Below are 16,390 nucleotides of genomic sequence, written 5' to 3'. Positions count from 1 at the left end.
TTTCAACCTACCAGTCATCTCTCATTCAGTATCCGAGGGTGGACTCCTGTCTCCGATCAGTCCATGACTCCAGCCTCAGTGGCCAACTTGTTAAATTATCAAACAAGCACCTTTTGTGTTCTCTCCCATGCTGTGCTTCACCTTGAGAGGAGCTCCCCATAACCATCTGCAAAACTAACTCGTTATCCTCCTTCAAATATGTTCTCAAAACTTTCCTCTGCTCTGATGCTTACAAACAACTTGACAATGGATAGGCTGCTGGTGTGAATCCACAGCATACCATGCTGACCTATATTGTCTCATTGTATCCTTCTATTCTCCTATCACTCTGTCTGTATCCATCTGTTGTCTCTTATACTTAGATTGTAAGTTTCTTGGGGCAGGGATTGTCTTTTTTGTTCTGTGTTAATACAGTACCTAGTACAATGGGGTCTTGGTCCATGTCTGGGGCTACAATAATACAAATAATAATATCAGATAAGAATAAATTAATCGTTGAAAGAAAAATGCTTGATCCAGTGCTGACACACCCTTATTCAGTTCCAACACACATTTAATATATATTATTATTAGTGGAGTATTTGCGTATTTAACTTCCAGTATTAATGGAAACCAGAACATGAAGCTATTTCACGGTTTAAATTAAAATGCTATGCTTGGCTGGGGATTTTTAAATAAAGTAGATAATTTTTTACATTGCTTTTAAATTAAGTAGTGATGAGATAAACTAGAGATTAAACAATGTTTAGGTAGAGTTACTAGGTGACTTAATTAGTTTGGTATGTAGAAATGTTAGGCAGCTAAGCCTTGGGGGGAAAAAAGGTTATGGTTTTAAACAGCTTTATTTCACTGTCAGTGTGTGGAGCGAAGTGCTGACTTTAGATTTTAAGAATGGATCAAATGGGTGATCCATTTAGCTGAATAATAGGGTGCATGAAGCAAACTGATGGACATACTGTTACGAAAATCTGGTGATGATTGTTTACCTAAATGAGTATAGCTGGGTTAGAATTTGATATAGAACCTCAAAAGAGTTGGTGAAAAATGCTGATGTTGGATGATCACAACAGCAGAATTTGAAGCGTAGACTACTTCATTTATTGTGGCTGCTAACTGGCTTTTGGCCCTTTTGTGGGAATAAATATTAAATAGGTTGCAAGTACATGCGTTTTGCCAGTCCCACTACTCAAAGTCATGTGGCTTAGGTATCATGAATCTTTTAAAATATTTATTCACTATTGACTGTTGGAGTCTTAAAAAGAACATTTGTAGATTAATGTTGGATATGACTTCAAATTTTTATTTTTCAATGTGTTGTTTGTTTTTTCTTTGTTATGCTACTAGGGCCTTTTTTCTAAATTATACGTTTAATACTTCTGAAAATGTGCTGGATTGAAAGAGCTGGATGTTGAAGTGTTCTGTTGGTCTATAGGCAAAGAGTTACATTGACAGTGATAAGTAATTATCATTTTTATAGTGCCCAAAATATGCCAGGTGTTTGCAAAGGAAAGAAGATGACATGACATGGTCTCTGCCCTAGAAAGCTTGTAGTCTGATTGTGAGCATGATTTAGTGAATGAAAGCTACAAAAAACAGGGGAGTAGGATAAGGTACAGTAGGGTTAAACAGCCTTGAAAAATTGCCATGAAAATTTAGCTATCCAGACATAAAATGTACTCATTTGCCACCTAATTTGATTGATAATGAAAAAACCCCATGACATCTTACTGATCTGTCAAAATAATTACTGTCATACATGCATGGGCAAACAGACCTTTGCAACGCTGGACTACAATAATATCATATGGTTATTTGCAGGGTGCTTCTACCCCATTCTGGAGGGACAAGGTAAAAAATTGTTTGTTGCCCATTAAATCATGACCAGTCAGACTACCAAAAAGGTAATGAATAGTGATGATGGTGATTGTGATAAAGACATAATCCACCAACTCCTTTAATATTTAGCCAGCAAGCAGCTGTTACTCCATTCTGTTGGTTATTACTATCCTGGGCTATAATTGAACAACTGACCTAGATGTGAAAGTGTCTGTATTGATTACCTGTTCCCTCAGTTTTATCTCTGTCTAATCACATTGTATGATTTGTTTCTAATGTCTTGGTTTGGATATTCAAAATTCCTTTAAAGTGATATTCAGGCTCAACTTAAATCACTTTAATTAAAGGTGTCGTTTTTTTCCCCCCATTACAACTGTGAGAGAATGCATTACAAACTGCCTTTTAAAGAGTTCTGCTTTCACTATACCCACAGGGGACAATACTCATTTAGAAGAATTTGTCAATGAATCTGTATTCAAAACTGTGATGTTTCTTAGAGAACCTTGGACTGTGAGTCACCCTGTTACTCCCTTGACTCCAGCAAGAGGGAGACTTGCTTGTTCTTATGTGGGTGTTCAGATCTCAGATCCCACTAAACAGCCCTTACTTTGCCTTGCAGGTTAACAATAGATGTACTCACTCCTTGAGCCCCTTTGAAGCGTTCCCCTGTAGTGGTCAGCCCCCTTTCCACTGAACACTCTCAGAAGTACCAGGTCAGCTGTCTGCAGGAGGACATGTACACGCTAGTTTGTATGAGTCAACTCAGGATTAGCACCTTGTTTAATATCACAACACTGAGATACATTTATAGTGAAAACAACCGTAAGTTTATTATCAAAGATTTGAGTGAGAATGAGTAAGGATAATGGAAACAAGTTACATATAAAACAAAATTATAACATGTTTTCTGGAGACTAGACTTAACTTAGCAGGATCACCTCCAGTCTAAATATGTTGATCTCACCCCAAATATCCTCTGCAGCATTTCAGCCAAGGCTGATTTGAGATCGTGTTTTCATGAATGTAAACGTATTGCCCATTTACTTCCTAGGTGCATGATAAAGTGGTGACTTTTGCCTTCTTGTTGCATCTCCCTGTAGCTTATTCTTCTGTCTCTTATTATTCTGTGCTGTCTCCCTGTAGATTTCACATCTCCCTATTGATTTAGTATGTAAATGATTCTCCATTGTGTTAACTTACAAGGCTTAATTTATGTACCAGAGAGACAAGTGACTAAACATTATTATTATTTGTCAGAAAACATATATGTCAACTCTGTCTTTGTACAGACTTCAAAACATTTTCAGGAAACATACATAGTATCTGTACATTCATTTCACAACAATACTGAAGAACGACTAGCATTTTAATTTAGACATCATATGAAAATCTTTGATGAACCAGAATGTACATATCAGGATATTATTGTAATCCTTTTTTCTAGTTGGCATTGAAGAGTCTATGGGTCACAGAAACAGCTAGGTGAAATATTTCTTTTTAATAGTTGTTCCTCAGCAAAACTATCGCAAAATGGCACACGAGGTACATTGGGTTCATCAGACTTCCCACCTTCTGAGAAAGTGGAGATCTGCTACTTGCTGGCGAAGAGGGACAGGAGATGATAACGGATCCTGTCTTTGAGCTGCGCACTTCTCCTTCTGGGAAGAGGGAAAGGAACGTCAGCTGAGTTCACTCTGCTCCAATCTCTCAGTTTACAATTCTAAGTGTATGTGTCTTTTGGGTTTTAAAGATGAAGAAACATGAAAGAATATGTAGTTTTAAAATTCCTTTTGTAACCTTTTGTGAACAAATTCCCTTGATGGCCTGGTCAAATATGCAACAACCCCCCCAAACCTCACTCAATGCTGTCTTCATACACTTATATATTAAGTGCCCCAAATTAGATTTCTATTTATAAAGCCAGCTGAGCTCAGAAAATCGTAATTGTGTCCCACTCCATAAAGAGGGAGGACCTTATCTAGAAAATTGACTTCTACAAGAGGTTTGTGAGCCACCTACAGTCAAGGAAGGCTGTAGTCTCAGGCAGTGGTGAGGAGAACCACAGCTATATGTAAACTCTCTCCCTTGATCATGTTTAAGTCACTTCTATAGACGTGCTTTTATTATGCTGTGTACAGTGAATCTGGTTTGACGTGTATTAAAAAAAAAATAAAATCCGTATTTGATGTTCGTCTTATGACCTCTGCCAATCTGAATGTCTTTTCTGAGAGTGTGTGCTTTGCCAGGCAGAGACTGTCTCTTCTTGAATGTCTGAAAAATGCTTAGCCTCTTGTGAGGGCTACCATAAACAAATAATAACTAATACCTATTTAGATCAGTGGATGTTTCGCTTTTCTCATGGCTGTAGAATGCCAAATGTAGGGATTCTTCCAGCAGACACCCTTTCCTCAAAGCTGGAGATTGACTCTGATTGCCTGTATTGCATTCAGATACTTCGAGCACATTTAACCTGACTAGTAGTCTTTTCCTGTCTGCTAATGAATAGGCTGACCTGTTGCAGAACCAACATTTGTCCCTTGTTGGGATTTATGAAGATTCAACTAATTCAAGTTCCAATTCCATAGTAGCAGGCAAAAACTAGAAAATAATTAAAAATGTTAGTTCAATACATTAATTTCTTCAGTATCTGTTTTTCCTGGGTTGAGTTTTTTCTTAAATCCCATCAGCTCCTCATTTTCATTCCCTTCCTGCTTCAGGGGCTCATGTTGTAGTAACCTGTGCTCCTAGCAGAAGTGGACTTAACCTAGGTCCCGCAGGAGCCTGTGTACGATGCTCCTTGCATCATCCAGGGGGATTGCTGGTGAGTGGCGTAAGGCATTTTTCCTTCCCTCCTCCTATGTGGTCAGAGCACTGCCTCAGTAATGCTCTCAACTTCTGTCTGCCTGGAATGAAGAAACCCAGCTGAAGTCCTGAACTCCGATCCCCTTTATGGCAGTGCACTGTGCTGCCATTAAACCACCAAGCTAGTCTTGTTTAGTATTCTTTCTGAATGCTCATGGACATGTGTTTCCTGGTTTGGGTTGGGGAAGTAACCTAAGATTTGTTTTTTACTAGGCATAGTTTGTTTTAAGAACTCAGTGCTAAAAAAAACCCATTTCCCCATGCCAGAGCAGGTGACTGCCTTCTCTTCCAGTCTGTGTGGGAAAGTAAGGCCATAGTTACTTTTGCATTGGTTCATGGTCTGCCTTTTCCTGTGTAAATTAAGGCTTGTGATGCTTAAGGGAAGCACTCTTTAAGCCCTTAGATTCAGTATTAGCTGTGAAGAAAATGAACTATTACTATGTGAAAATGCATCTGAAGAAGTGAGCTGTAGCTCACGAAAGCTTATGCTCTAATAAATTGGTTAGTCTCTAAGGTGCCACAAGTCCTCCTTTTCTTTTTGCGAATACAGACTAACACGGCTGTTACTCTGAAATATGTGAAAATGGCAACTGCTCTTTCCTTTTACTTTGAATATACCATTCTTTTGTCTTGCTTGTAGTGAGCTTTTGACTGACACTTTTGATTAGCATTCTTTAAAGAGTTGTGGAGTTATCTGATCTGTTGCTCACCAAAAAGCTATAATTTTATGAAGCTTATTCTGATTTATAATTTATCCCATTTGATGCTGCAGGTTTTCTTACGGATTGTCACATGGTGCTCAGTCCTTGTGATTACATAATGTATTTATTTTTATGAAAATGCTTTGGTGCCACGGGGAAGGCTGAGAGCACAGGAAATCATTCACATACAAGAAGAACTCCAGATCCAAAATAGCTTTAATTACAGGTTTGTTTCAAAGAGCTACCACCTGTCCCTTATATTGGATTTTCATTAAAATTAAATTATGTTTTTAGAAAGAAAAAAAAACCTGTGACACAAATATATTCGTTTCACGCTAGAATAACAAACTACAAAACAGTAGTAGCTGGACTAATACTTAAAGTAACACTTGCTGGCTGAGGGACATTCCTCTTGAGGCTGGTGAAACTATGTAGAGTTCACTAAGTGATTCCATCTGATCTGTAGAGAACACTATGGGTTACATTTTCACTTTATAAATATGTCACTGGCAAAGCCAACTGGCTGCAGTAAGCTTTTTGAAATGGACATTTCTGGCTGAGCTTTTGGAAGACTGCTTTTTTTTAAGTGAAACATAAAAAACCCATTCACTGGTTACACATTAAAAACAAATGGCCAAAGGAAACAAAATGAACTAGAAAAAGTTGGAATATGAAGAATATCTAATTTTGTATGAACTTTTCATTTTGTTTTACTTGTAGTAGTTTTTATAATTGGAGTTTGTCATATAACAGACTATTGTAAATTTGCATTTTAACTAAACTTGAAGTGAATAATATAGATGATGCAAGGAGGACCAACAAAAAGCTTAGTTGCTTTAGAACTTGAGGCTGCATCACTGAAGTCAATGGGAGTTTTGCCATTGACTCGTTGCTGGATCAAGCCCTATATGGACTAAATATCTTTTACTGCTTTTTTAACAAATACAGGTTACCTGCTATTCTACGTGCATTGAAGATCCCTGAAGACTCTAAGCACCTTGTCGTAAATATTATGTGGCTTTCAACCTGTTATATTACTCTACTAACAAGACGTGTTTCAACAATGGTGTTTGTGTGAAGGGGTTCATTTGTGAACCGTGAGGATAAATATAATATCCCCCAATCACTGTTATACGTATCTATTTATCTATTACAAGAGTATTCTGTGAATCTTATTTCCACTCTTAGTGATCTATTATTTTTATGATTTAACAGATTATGGTAAACATACATTTTAGATCTCATCATTTGTGTGAGATCAAAACTTATTGCTACTTCTGACTTGCCCTAAAAATGTGGACGAACAACTGTGCAGACACCTATTTTTAATCTATTAAAGTAACTGAATCAGCGTCTTTACAGTATTACTGCTGCCTGTAGTGTGTCTGTGTGTGGTTTTTAAAGTGTTGTCACAGAAACAGAAATAATTAAAAACAAAACTTAGGGTATTCGTTAGTTAAAGGATATAGCAAAAAATCTCTTTAGGTGCTTGTGGAAAAAGCCCCCCATTATTCACAACAAAGAAATATTGCTCTTTCACAGCTGTGACGGCATAGCCAGAAATAGAAATAAATGCCTTCCTTTAAAATGGTAGGAGAATATGAAGTACAAAACGTTAGAATGTGTACTATAGAGAAAAGACTTCTGCTGTAGTAAGGGGATGGACCATATTATCTAACGTCTTTTCTATCTCTTATTTCTGTGATCTTCGGGGCAACTTTTATAGTATTTTAAACAACAGAATTATAGTACATCAACAGGCTGATTTCATTTGTATTGTAATCTAATAAACTTAAAAAAAATATTTACCTAGGGGTGTGTGTGTGTATTTATATAATTTTGTACCAGTGTCCCCCACCTTCCTGCATATCCTTTGTTTGGTTTTAAATAGTTATCTGCTTTTTTTAAAAAAATCTTGTGTTATCATTCAAATACAAGAAAAGACAACAAAACTATTAATATGGTGTAAACACATATTTCTCTGGATTCTGATCACTTGAAACCAGGTTTATTTTTGCAGTTACCATACCTCATTGGAATGTTTTGGTCCATGCGTGTCTGATGCCTAAGACAGTAGCTCAGACACCTGTATAACAGTCTTCTTAAGAAGTAGGCCAAATTCTGTGCAGCCCTGCTGATTTCAGTGAAGCTTCATGGGGATAACTGAGGGCAGCATTTAATGCAAAGTATAAATATTGAGCCAGAGTTAGCTGACAAGGTGGACAGAAATAAGATGCTCTACCTACTATGTTTTTTCTCTTTGTGCATACTGATTTTTAGGAAGTTAAAACTGAGCAGTGTGGTTATGCAAACTGAGTTTGGACTAACTTCTGTTTCTTTCCCCCTCCATATTGTGGAAGGTCTCAGGGACAGTGATGGTAAGAGGACACCCAGGGAGCACAGTGATGTTGTCAAGGGGCAGCCAAGGGAAAAGGGAGAGAAGGCAAGAGGATGTCTCTATGGAGACAGCCCATGATTCCAGTGAACCCTTGAGATCCTTGAGCTTAGGGGCTGAAACCTATGCCGCATTTGTGGGAAGCTGGGGATGCAAATTCTTCTTTCCCTCCCCACAGATGGAAGAATAGAAAGGACATTCAGTGATTGAAACTCATGGAGTTTCTACTCCCCTGACCAGGAATAAGCCAAGATAGGAGCACAGAGCACCGAATAAAAAAAAATAGGATTGTCCTAGTTTATCCTATAGTGTTTCCTGAAAAATGCTTTTGTAATAAGCCAGTAAGACAGAGGAGAAATATTAAATAAGTGCTTGAAAAGTTTCTGCCCTCTCACTGGGGGAGATAGTACAAGAGATCATAGTGAGTGGTTCTTAGTGTGACATTGTGCTATCCGGCTTCTAGAGCTTTGGGAGAGATACTGTGTGAGCATGCAGTCTTTTCTCCAACTTTTGTGTATTTTGGTTTCTTTTATTATTGCAAATATATGTAAATAGTTTTTTTTTTTTTTTAATTTGAAACACCTACCCACCAAACCCTTGGAATTAACTGTGTTTCAGCCAAGTTGATTGTCCCCTCTTTATTTAATTCTAAAATAAAGAATAAGTATTTTCTGTTCTTGGATACCTATAGGATGTTCGCTGAGAAAAGTTCAAAAGGAAAGGAGAGGAAATAAATGTTCATACTGCAGTTGATGCCTATGCAGACAGGCAGTTGGAAGGACCTGATCAAACTAAGAGTCACAAGCTGATTGTCTCTGAGATTTCTGTGTCGGGGAGCCTGTATACATGTAGCTCCTACTTTTCTCATGGAAATGGCAACCCCCGAGATGCTGGGGATCTTAGCATGATCTTAGCATTACATGCACCATCACCCCAACAATCCCACTTACAGTAATGCAACTGAATTCCTAATTGCAGCACATATGGGCTCTGCTTAAAAGTTCACATTATTCCTTTTTCCCCTGTAGGGTGCAATTGGTGGAGAAGTCTTTTGTGGCTGAGATCAACGCCTGAGGGCACTGGGGCTGGTGTAGAAGCACCTAGCCTCCAGTAGAGACTTCAGCCCCAAACTTCTTCCATGGAAGGGCAAATCCTGTCCTTGGTAATGGTAGAATTCTTAGGAAACTCCATGACGGGAGTGTCTGAGCTAGCATTGATACAAGTTTCTTTAGGGGTTATTATAGTTAAGGATCAAGGATGTAAAATGAACCTGGAATTTGATTGGTCACCAAGGTAGAAAGTTGAGGAGTTGTTCAATATACTTTTGTCTGGCCACTTTATATGGCTGGTGGAATAGTGAGTGCAGACTTATTTGTAATTTTTGAGTAGCCTTCTGTATCTTTTAGGGAGAGCACACATTGCAGGAATCTAATCTTGAGATGACAAATGCTTGAATAACAATAGTCAGGTCAGCATCTAAAACAGAAGGGCTTGCTTTCCAACTAGCTAAATATGAAAAAAACACTGCTGCTCTCTAATAGTTCTTGAGTAGATTTTAGTCCAGTTGGACTTGGAGGTTGTGTACCACCTTGACAGTGTACAGATGCCTTTTATTGAAGGTGTTATAACAGTTCGTGTGAGTTCCTCAAAATTCTTCCCCTTGCCAATTGACATCATCTCAGTTTTACCTGAACTGTTTCCAAACCAAGTTTTTATTTTTAAGAAGATTTTTCATTTTTTTTAGACTAGTGCTATCAAACGATTAAAAAAAATTGTGATTAATCAGTTTTAATTGCACTGTTAATAATGGAATACCAATTTAAATTTTATTATAAATATTTTTGGATGTTTTCTACGTTTTCAATTATAACACAGGATACGAAGTATACAGTGCTTGCTTTATATTTGATTACAAATATTTGCACTGTAAAAACATTAAAGAAATAGTATTTTCAGTTTACCTCATAGAAGTACTGTAGTGCAATCTTTTTATCATGAAAGTGCAACTTACGAATGTAGAATTTATTTTTTTTTACATAACTGCACTCAAAAACAAAACAATGTAAAACTTTAGAGCCTACAACACCACTGAGTCGTCGTCCTTGTTCAGTCAATTCCTAAGACAAACAATGTTTCCATTTATAGGAAATAATGATGCCTGCTTCTTACTTACAATGTCACCTGAAAGTGAGAACAGGCGTTTGCATAGCACTGTTGTAGCCGGCGTTGCAAGATATTTGTGTCACATATGCTAAACCATACACATAATGAGAAGAAAGTTCTGGTTTCAAAGAGCTTTCAGTCTAAGTTTTCGCTAAACAAGAAGGGAATGACTAGTGAAGTTCTCATGTTTTGACAGATTTTCCCCAGTTGTTTTAGAATCTCTTCTTGAGAGACCTGTCCAAATACTGAGACTATGGCAGAATACAAGCCTGGCTTATTGGCATTAACACTTTGATCTTCTCATCTCGTTTTTCATTTGGTGCAGGTCATTGGTAAACCATGGTGATCTATAAGAGATGGTGTATGTGTAAGGGGGCAACTAGGGAGCAATGTATTCTTAGCTGTGGACAGGAGATGGCTTAATAGCCTACCAGTACATCAATATCATCGTCCACTGGTTAGCCATTTGTTTCAAGGCATTCCAGAATGCCCTATTTGTCTCCAAAGATGGACCACTGCAGTTTGCCCATCTCCAAAGTTAGGTAGAACAGGACCAGGATATAGGCATATTGCTACTTACCTGAATAACAAGGATGTTGTGTATCTTAATTCTTTAAAGTTTGCAGAACATTTTGAGGTCCATGGATGGAAGGTGCTACCCTAGTGCAAAGTACTTTATTTACCATGATTGGTTGGTTTATTAAACCGACAAAAGGTAGAACAAAGAACATCGTCTGCCATACTGTCTTTAGCTTAAATTGTGCCATTTTCTCTTTGAAGCAGCATTAGTTAAGAATAGTGTCAGTGTTAATTTTCAATTTTTTTTTCCATTTTAAGTGAGACCCTTAATATTAAACAGGTTTTAATTGAATTCAAGCACCTTGGTTATGATTTTTTTGTTCAAATATTGCATGTTACTTTATTAATATATAATTTTTCATTTTGAATCATATGTTGTTGAAATCATCTGCTCTGATCTTGGCTAATGCTTCAGAGCTTCTCGACCTTTAAACAATGAACCAAATGCTTATCAACTATGATCAGTGATCAGTTTGGTTGACTTAACCCTTTGAGTACCACATACCTCAGAATATGAGTGACAAATTATTATGAATAAATCATAAAATGAAGTGTTTGATCTTTTGAGGCATATAAATAGTATTTTAAGAGGTTAAGTAACTTTTTTTTTATTAAAAAGCCACTTCATACACAATTTCAAAAGAAACTTCTTGGCTGTCCACATACGGGGTGTGTGTGTGTATGCATATATAATATGTGTACAATATAAAATGTTTCTAATTTTATAAACAATAAAATCTAGATTTGAACAGAAGCCATAGACCCTGCTTTATAATTTAAAAAACATGTGTTTCAGTGTAAGAAAACCTGAGGAAATTCATAACTCAAAAACAATTGTACTTTTTAGAAAATGCTATCAGGCTTTTACATGTTAAACACATACCGTAATTCTATTAAAATTATTGAATTTACTAATAGGAAGCATTTGTTCATTGACTTCAAACTGTTAACAGAATTAAAGAATTCACATTTCCTAAAAAGGTGTGTGACTCTTATCTACTAAAGTAACAGGAAAGATTAATGTAGTACGACCGTTTGGAAACATAAAACAAACTTTAATATACTATAGATTAAACCTGATGGGACCAAATCATCAACTTGAAGTTGTCAGTGAACCTTGCAGCCAATAGCTTAAATGGTATGATATATTGTGTCTTTATCGCTTGCAGTTGTAAAGAAAGGCATTAGTTTGGCTTACTTCAGTAGCTGGCAGAATGTTAGTCTGAGAGCTTTTGAACATTGCTCTAATGATTTCCATGTTACAGATGCTTTTGTACAAAATATAGGTGATCTGTACAGATCCTAGCATGATTTAACTTGAGAAGATTGGTTTTCATTGTTAGCTTAGCTAAATTTCCTTTAGAAGCCATCATAGACCTCTTGATTAATGGACTATTTTGCTCTGTTTCATGTTTAATAAGGGATATGGGGTTTTTCTAAGGTTGAGGAAAATTATTCTCTATATGTTGATTTATGATTTTGTTAAACCAGAGTGCTGTTGCTGCCTTATTAAAACAGTTGGTATAAGACAAATATGTTTTGCATCAGCAGTCAGTAAATCATCCCCCCAAAATATGTTGTGTTAAATATAAGACAGATCTTAGGTTTATGGTTTTAAGAAAAGAGACAATGAGGAGTCCGTTGGCACCTTAAAGACTTTAAGGTGCCACCGGACTCCTCGTTATTTTTGTGGATACAGACTAATATGGCTACCCCTCTGATAAGAAAAGAGAGAACTTCTGCTTGAATAAAATTTTTTTTATTTAGAAATCTATATTTAGGGTAAATAGGCCATTGCAATAGTTCAGATTTGGTTGAAATCCTATCATGATCCCCCCTAAAATTACATTAATTTAAAAAAAAGTTGTGCCCATCTATCTAGTAGCACCAGTGTGCTTCCCTATGAAGTACTGCAGTTTGGTTCCCTTGTTTCTTAGGAGGTTGAGAAGCACTGAGCTCAACCTCTGGGAAAAGAACAAGACCGTATTTCATTCTTGAATGTCCTCCCCATCAAATGTGTGCAGCAGTGTTAATGGGAATTGAATGAATTATGTACAGATCTTCTTGGTGGGAAGGATGAAGGGACCATTTTGAGAGTAGTATAGAATGGGCAGTCACAAAAGGGGGGAAAAAAGGGATCCAGTGTAGCTATTTACCTTCTGCTCCCCTTACCTGCCTCTGACGACTTGCCATCAGATTCAGAGTTTTTACCCTAGTGATCCAAGTCTTGGGGGAGAGAATACTGATTCTCTTTTTTTAGTCAGGAGGTCAAAGATCAAGTAGTAATGTATTAGTAATTTAGGTGAACTATTAACCCATTAACTACTTAGCATGCTCTGCTTCTTTTTAAATAACCATTGATATGCCTCTAATAATTTCTCTGAAGAATCAGAATACAAGGAGATAATTTTTCCATATGTATTTTACCTCCAGTGTTGCCATATATTGAACTGTTGCCTCTGTGAGCTTATATAACAATACTTGTCTAAGTGGGAAAAAGACATGATTTTTTTGTTGTTGTTGCCTATATCTGAGGCCCTATATTAGAGGAGTAGGGTCTGAGGGGAGGACATCAAAGAGGAAGTAGTTTTTTTTCTCTTTAAATCAAGATCCTGTTTTAATCCTGCATGCATAGGCTATAATCCCACAGACGCTTGCACATGTGAATTACTTTGCATGTGCGTAGTCTTGTTGAAATAAATGACACTATTTACTTGCATGTTTGCAGGATAGGGGCTTGATCCAATACCTACTTACATTGTGCGACAGGGTCGGGCCAGATGGCTATAGGAGAGTAATAGAAGGCAGAGATATTATCTCCAGGTTAAGTAGGTCCCTTTTCCCTGGGTAAGGTAACAGGGAAGGTTCCAGAAAAATCAGGAGCCTTCTGGAGACAGTTAAGACAGACAGGCTGATTAGAACACCTGAAGCCAATCAAGAAGCTGTTAGAATCAATTAAGGCAGGCTAATTGGGGCACCTGGGTTTAAAAAGGATCTCACTTTAGTTTATGGTGCACGTGTGAGGAGCTGTGAGCAAGAGGCGCTGAGAGTGAGAACACGGACTGTTGGAGGACTGAGGAGTACAAGCATTATCAGACACCAGGAGGAAGGTCTTATGGTGAGAATAAAGAAGGTGTTGGGAGGAGGCCCTGGGGAAGTAGCCCAGGGAGTTGTAGCTGTTGCACAGCTGTTCCAGGAGGCACTCTAGACAGCTGCATTCCACAGGGCCCTGGGCTGGAACCTGGAGTAGAGGGCGAGCCCGGGTTCCCCCAAACCTCCCAACTCCTGGTCAGACCTGAACTGTGGGTTCAGAAAAAAGGCCAAGCTGAGGGCTGCCGAGAAGCTCCAAGGCGAGCAAATCTGCCAAGAAGTGCAAGACCCACCAAGGTAGAGGAGGAACTTTGTCACAATTGGCTTTAATATTTTCATAGATTTCAGTGTGTGTTTGATTGGGCCCTTTTTTGTGGCTTTCTTTGTATGAATGGGTGCTAAAAACTATGTGCACATTTGAATTAATGTTCTCCTTTATGTAATGCTAAATCCACAACCTGATTCTGATCTCAGTTGACTTCAAAGTTATTGCTCTGAATTTATATCATGTAATTGAAATCGACATGTGACCAGTAGGATCTTGCTGCTATTGTAGCTGAATTCTTGATTTCAGTATTGACAAGTATTTTTAACGCCTCACTACAGACTTAATATTTTTTAATCCTCGTTTAAAAATATAAAATAAAGGTAGGATAAAAGCAATGGGAAAATGTAATCGCTATAATATTAACATTGTTTTCATGATGATTTCTATTTTAGACCGTTTAAAATACCTGAAATGACATGATAGATTTAACAATTTGATCTTAGGGTCATTTTATTTTATTTTATTTTATTTTAATAATTGTGTTCCCTCAGTTAAATTAGAATATTAACTTAATCAAATCAGAAAACTCATTTTTTTATCTTTTGGTTTCTCTTAATGTATTGTTATTTACGTAAGAAAGGAAACAGTTGACTAGTTTTAGCAAATAATGTTTTTACAATTTTTGGAGGGTTTAGTTTTCTTTGTTCTAGAGGATTATTTATACATTAAAAAAAATCTGTTTAAGTAATAGGTTTGTGAGCCAAACTGGCAAAATCAATGAAATGAAAAGTACAGATGTCCTTCAAGTCGCATCAGTTTACTTGTGGGTTAAATTATTTTATGGAAAGAACAGGTGGGGAATAGGATGAGCAGTGCTTCTGGGAATTGTCAGGAATTTCCTTCCCCCACTCCCTAGCAAGAGTTTGGGATGGTGTGTAGGGCACTAAAGCAGGGAGTAACTTCTTCCAGGCATTGTCTGAAAATGGAGGGGGATTCTCCCACTTCATGGGGTACCATATGCCAAATAGCTTTCCGGGGTGGTGAGAGCAGCACTCCTTGAGGTAGAGCCAGGTGGGAACCACCCATTCTCCATTTGCAGAGTGATTTTCACAGCTTGGACCCCTGTGAAGACATTGGATGTGGCTTTTTCTCTATATGCATTATGGATATTTTCTTCTCTCTGCCAAGATTCACTGTTTGCTCTTCCTTCCTTCGCTATCTCTTTGCTACCAGCATTGTTCTCATTGCCACTTTTCCTTTTCCTATCCAGTTTCCTTTCTTTATTACATAGTCTCTTACTCTGTTAACTAATCCCCTTGTGACTTCCTCTGCCCCTATAATATATATTTAAAAATAAAATAAAGTAGAACTAACATAAAGTACGTCAACCATCACCCCATCATGTTACTCATGTATTGTTTCCCTTTCCCCTATGCTTTGTCTATCTAGTCTATTTCGCATGTAAGTTCTTCAGGACAGGGTCTGTATCTTCTTTTAACTTTATACAGAACTCGACACAATGGGTCTCTGACTGGACCTTTGAACACTAGCCTCATATAAATAATGCTAATGGAGTTTCAGCCTCAACTTTGAACATTTTGAGTGGAATCCTGGCTCCACTGAAGTCAATGAGAGTTTTACAAATGACTTCAATGGGGCCAGTATTTCACCTCCTCTTTGTTTAGTGTGGGGGTCACAGCTGTTCTGCGTTGTTTATATCTAACTGTAGTGTAACTTCATTGTTAATTTCTGTAAATAAGCTGGGCCTGATTTTCAGTTACTCTAAGGTCATTGGCAGTGTAAAGGAGCCTTAAAGTGGGAGTAAATTACATTTATGCCTACTTTAAAGCCCTTTGATGCTGCCAATATAGTAAATTAGTATTCACATACATTTAGTGTAAATGAGAATTCAGGCCTGTATATTTTCATAAAAATCTAATATGTGATTAACTGTGCTTTGTTTCCTTTTCTTTCAGGTCGAGATTTGATATGCATACAGTCCATGGATGGCATGCTTATGTTGTTTGAACAGGAAAGCTATGCTTTTGGCCGATTTCTACCTAGTTTTCTTCTGCCTGGTCCGTTAACTTACAGCTCTCGAACGGATTCCTTCATTACAGTCTCTTCCTGTCAACAAGTTGAGAGCTACAAGTATGTATAAATATTAAATAAGTAATTGTGGTTTCTTTTAGGACTGCCATCATATAACATGAATATACTAAAGATAAAAAAATTAGCACCGCCTATGAAAATATAAATAACTATAATATTTTATTTGCTTTTACTCATGTTGTACCACATATCTATTTTTTAAAAGAGGAAAGAACAGATGCCTTTCTTGGTGCTGTCACCTGAAGCTCAGACTTGAATTGTTGTTGTCCAGGTGTGCCAGAAGGACGACAGGAGACACTGGATGTGTTTAATTAGGCCACAATTTTATTACTAAGTGTCTGGGAGTACCTGCCAGATAAAACTGCACAGTGCAGGTAATTCCAT

At 37.4% G+C, this 16,390-nt stretch overlaps 1 protein-coding gene across 17 annotated transcripts in view; it reads left to right on the top strand.

Moving 5' to 3' along the window:
* The window catches only part of BBS9 (Bardet-Biedl syndrome 9), a 437,000-nt gene that overhangs the window by 22,835 nt on the left and 397,775 nt on the right, over nt 1-16,390 (top strand). For all 17 annotated transcript variants that reach the window (XM_073332921.2, XM_073332920.2, XM_073332918.2 and 14 more), the window contains one exon: nt 15,871-16,045. In XM_073332921.2, coding sequence (XP_073189022.2) covers nt 15,871-16,045 — 175 coding nt within the window. The remainder of the gene's footprint in view (nt 1-15,870; nt 16,046-16,390) is intronic.

This window comes from Lepidochelys kempii, chromosome 2, assembly GCF_965140285.1.
Source record: "Lepidochelys kempii isolate rLepKem1 chromosome 2, rLepKem1.hap1, whole genome shotgun sequence".
In the NCBI taxonomy this organism is placed as follows: domain Eukaryota; kingdom Metazoa; phylum Chordata; order Testudines; family Cheloniidae; genus Lepidochelys; species Lepidochelys kempii.
Note: the sequence above shows the minus strand (reverse complement) of the source record. Positions and strands in the feature narration are given on the sequence as shown.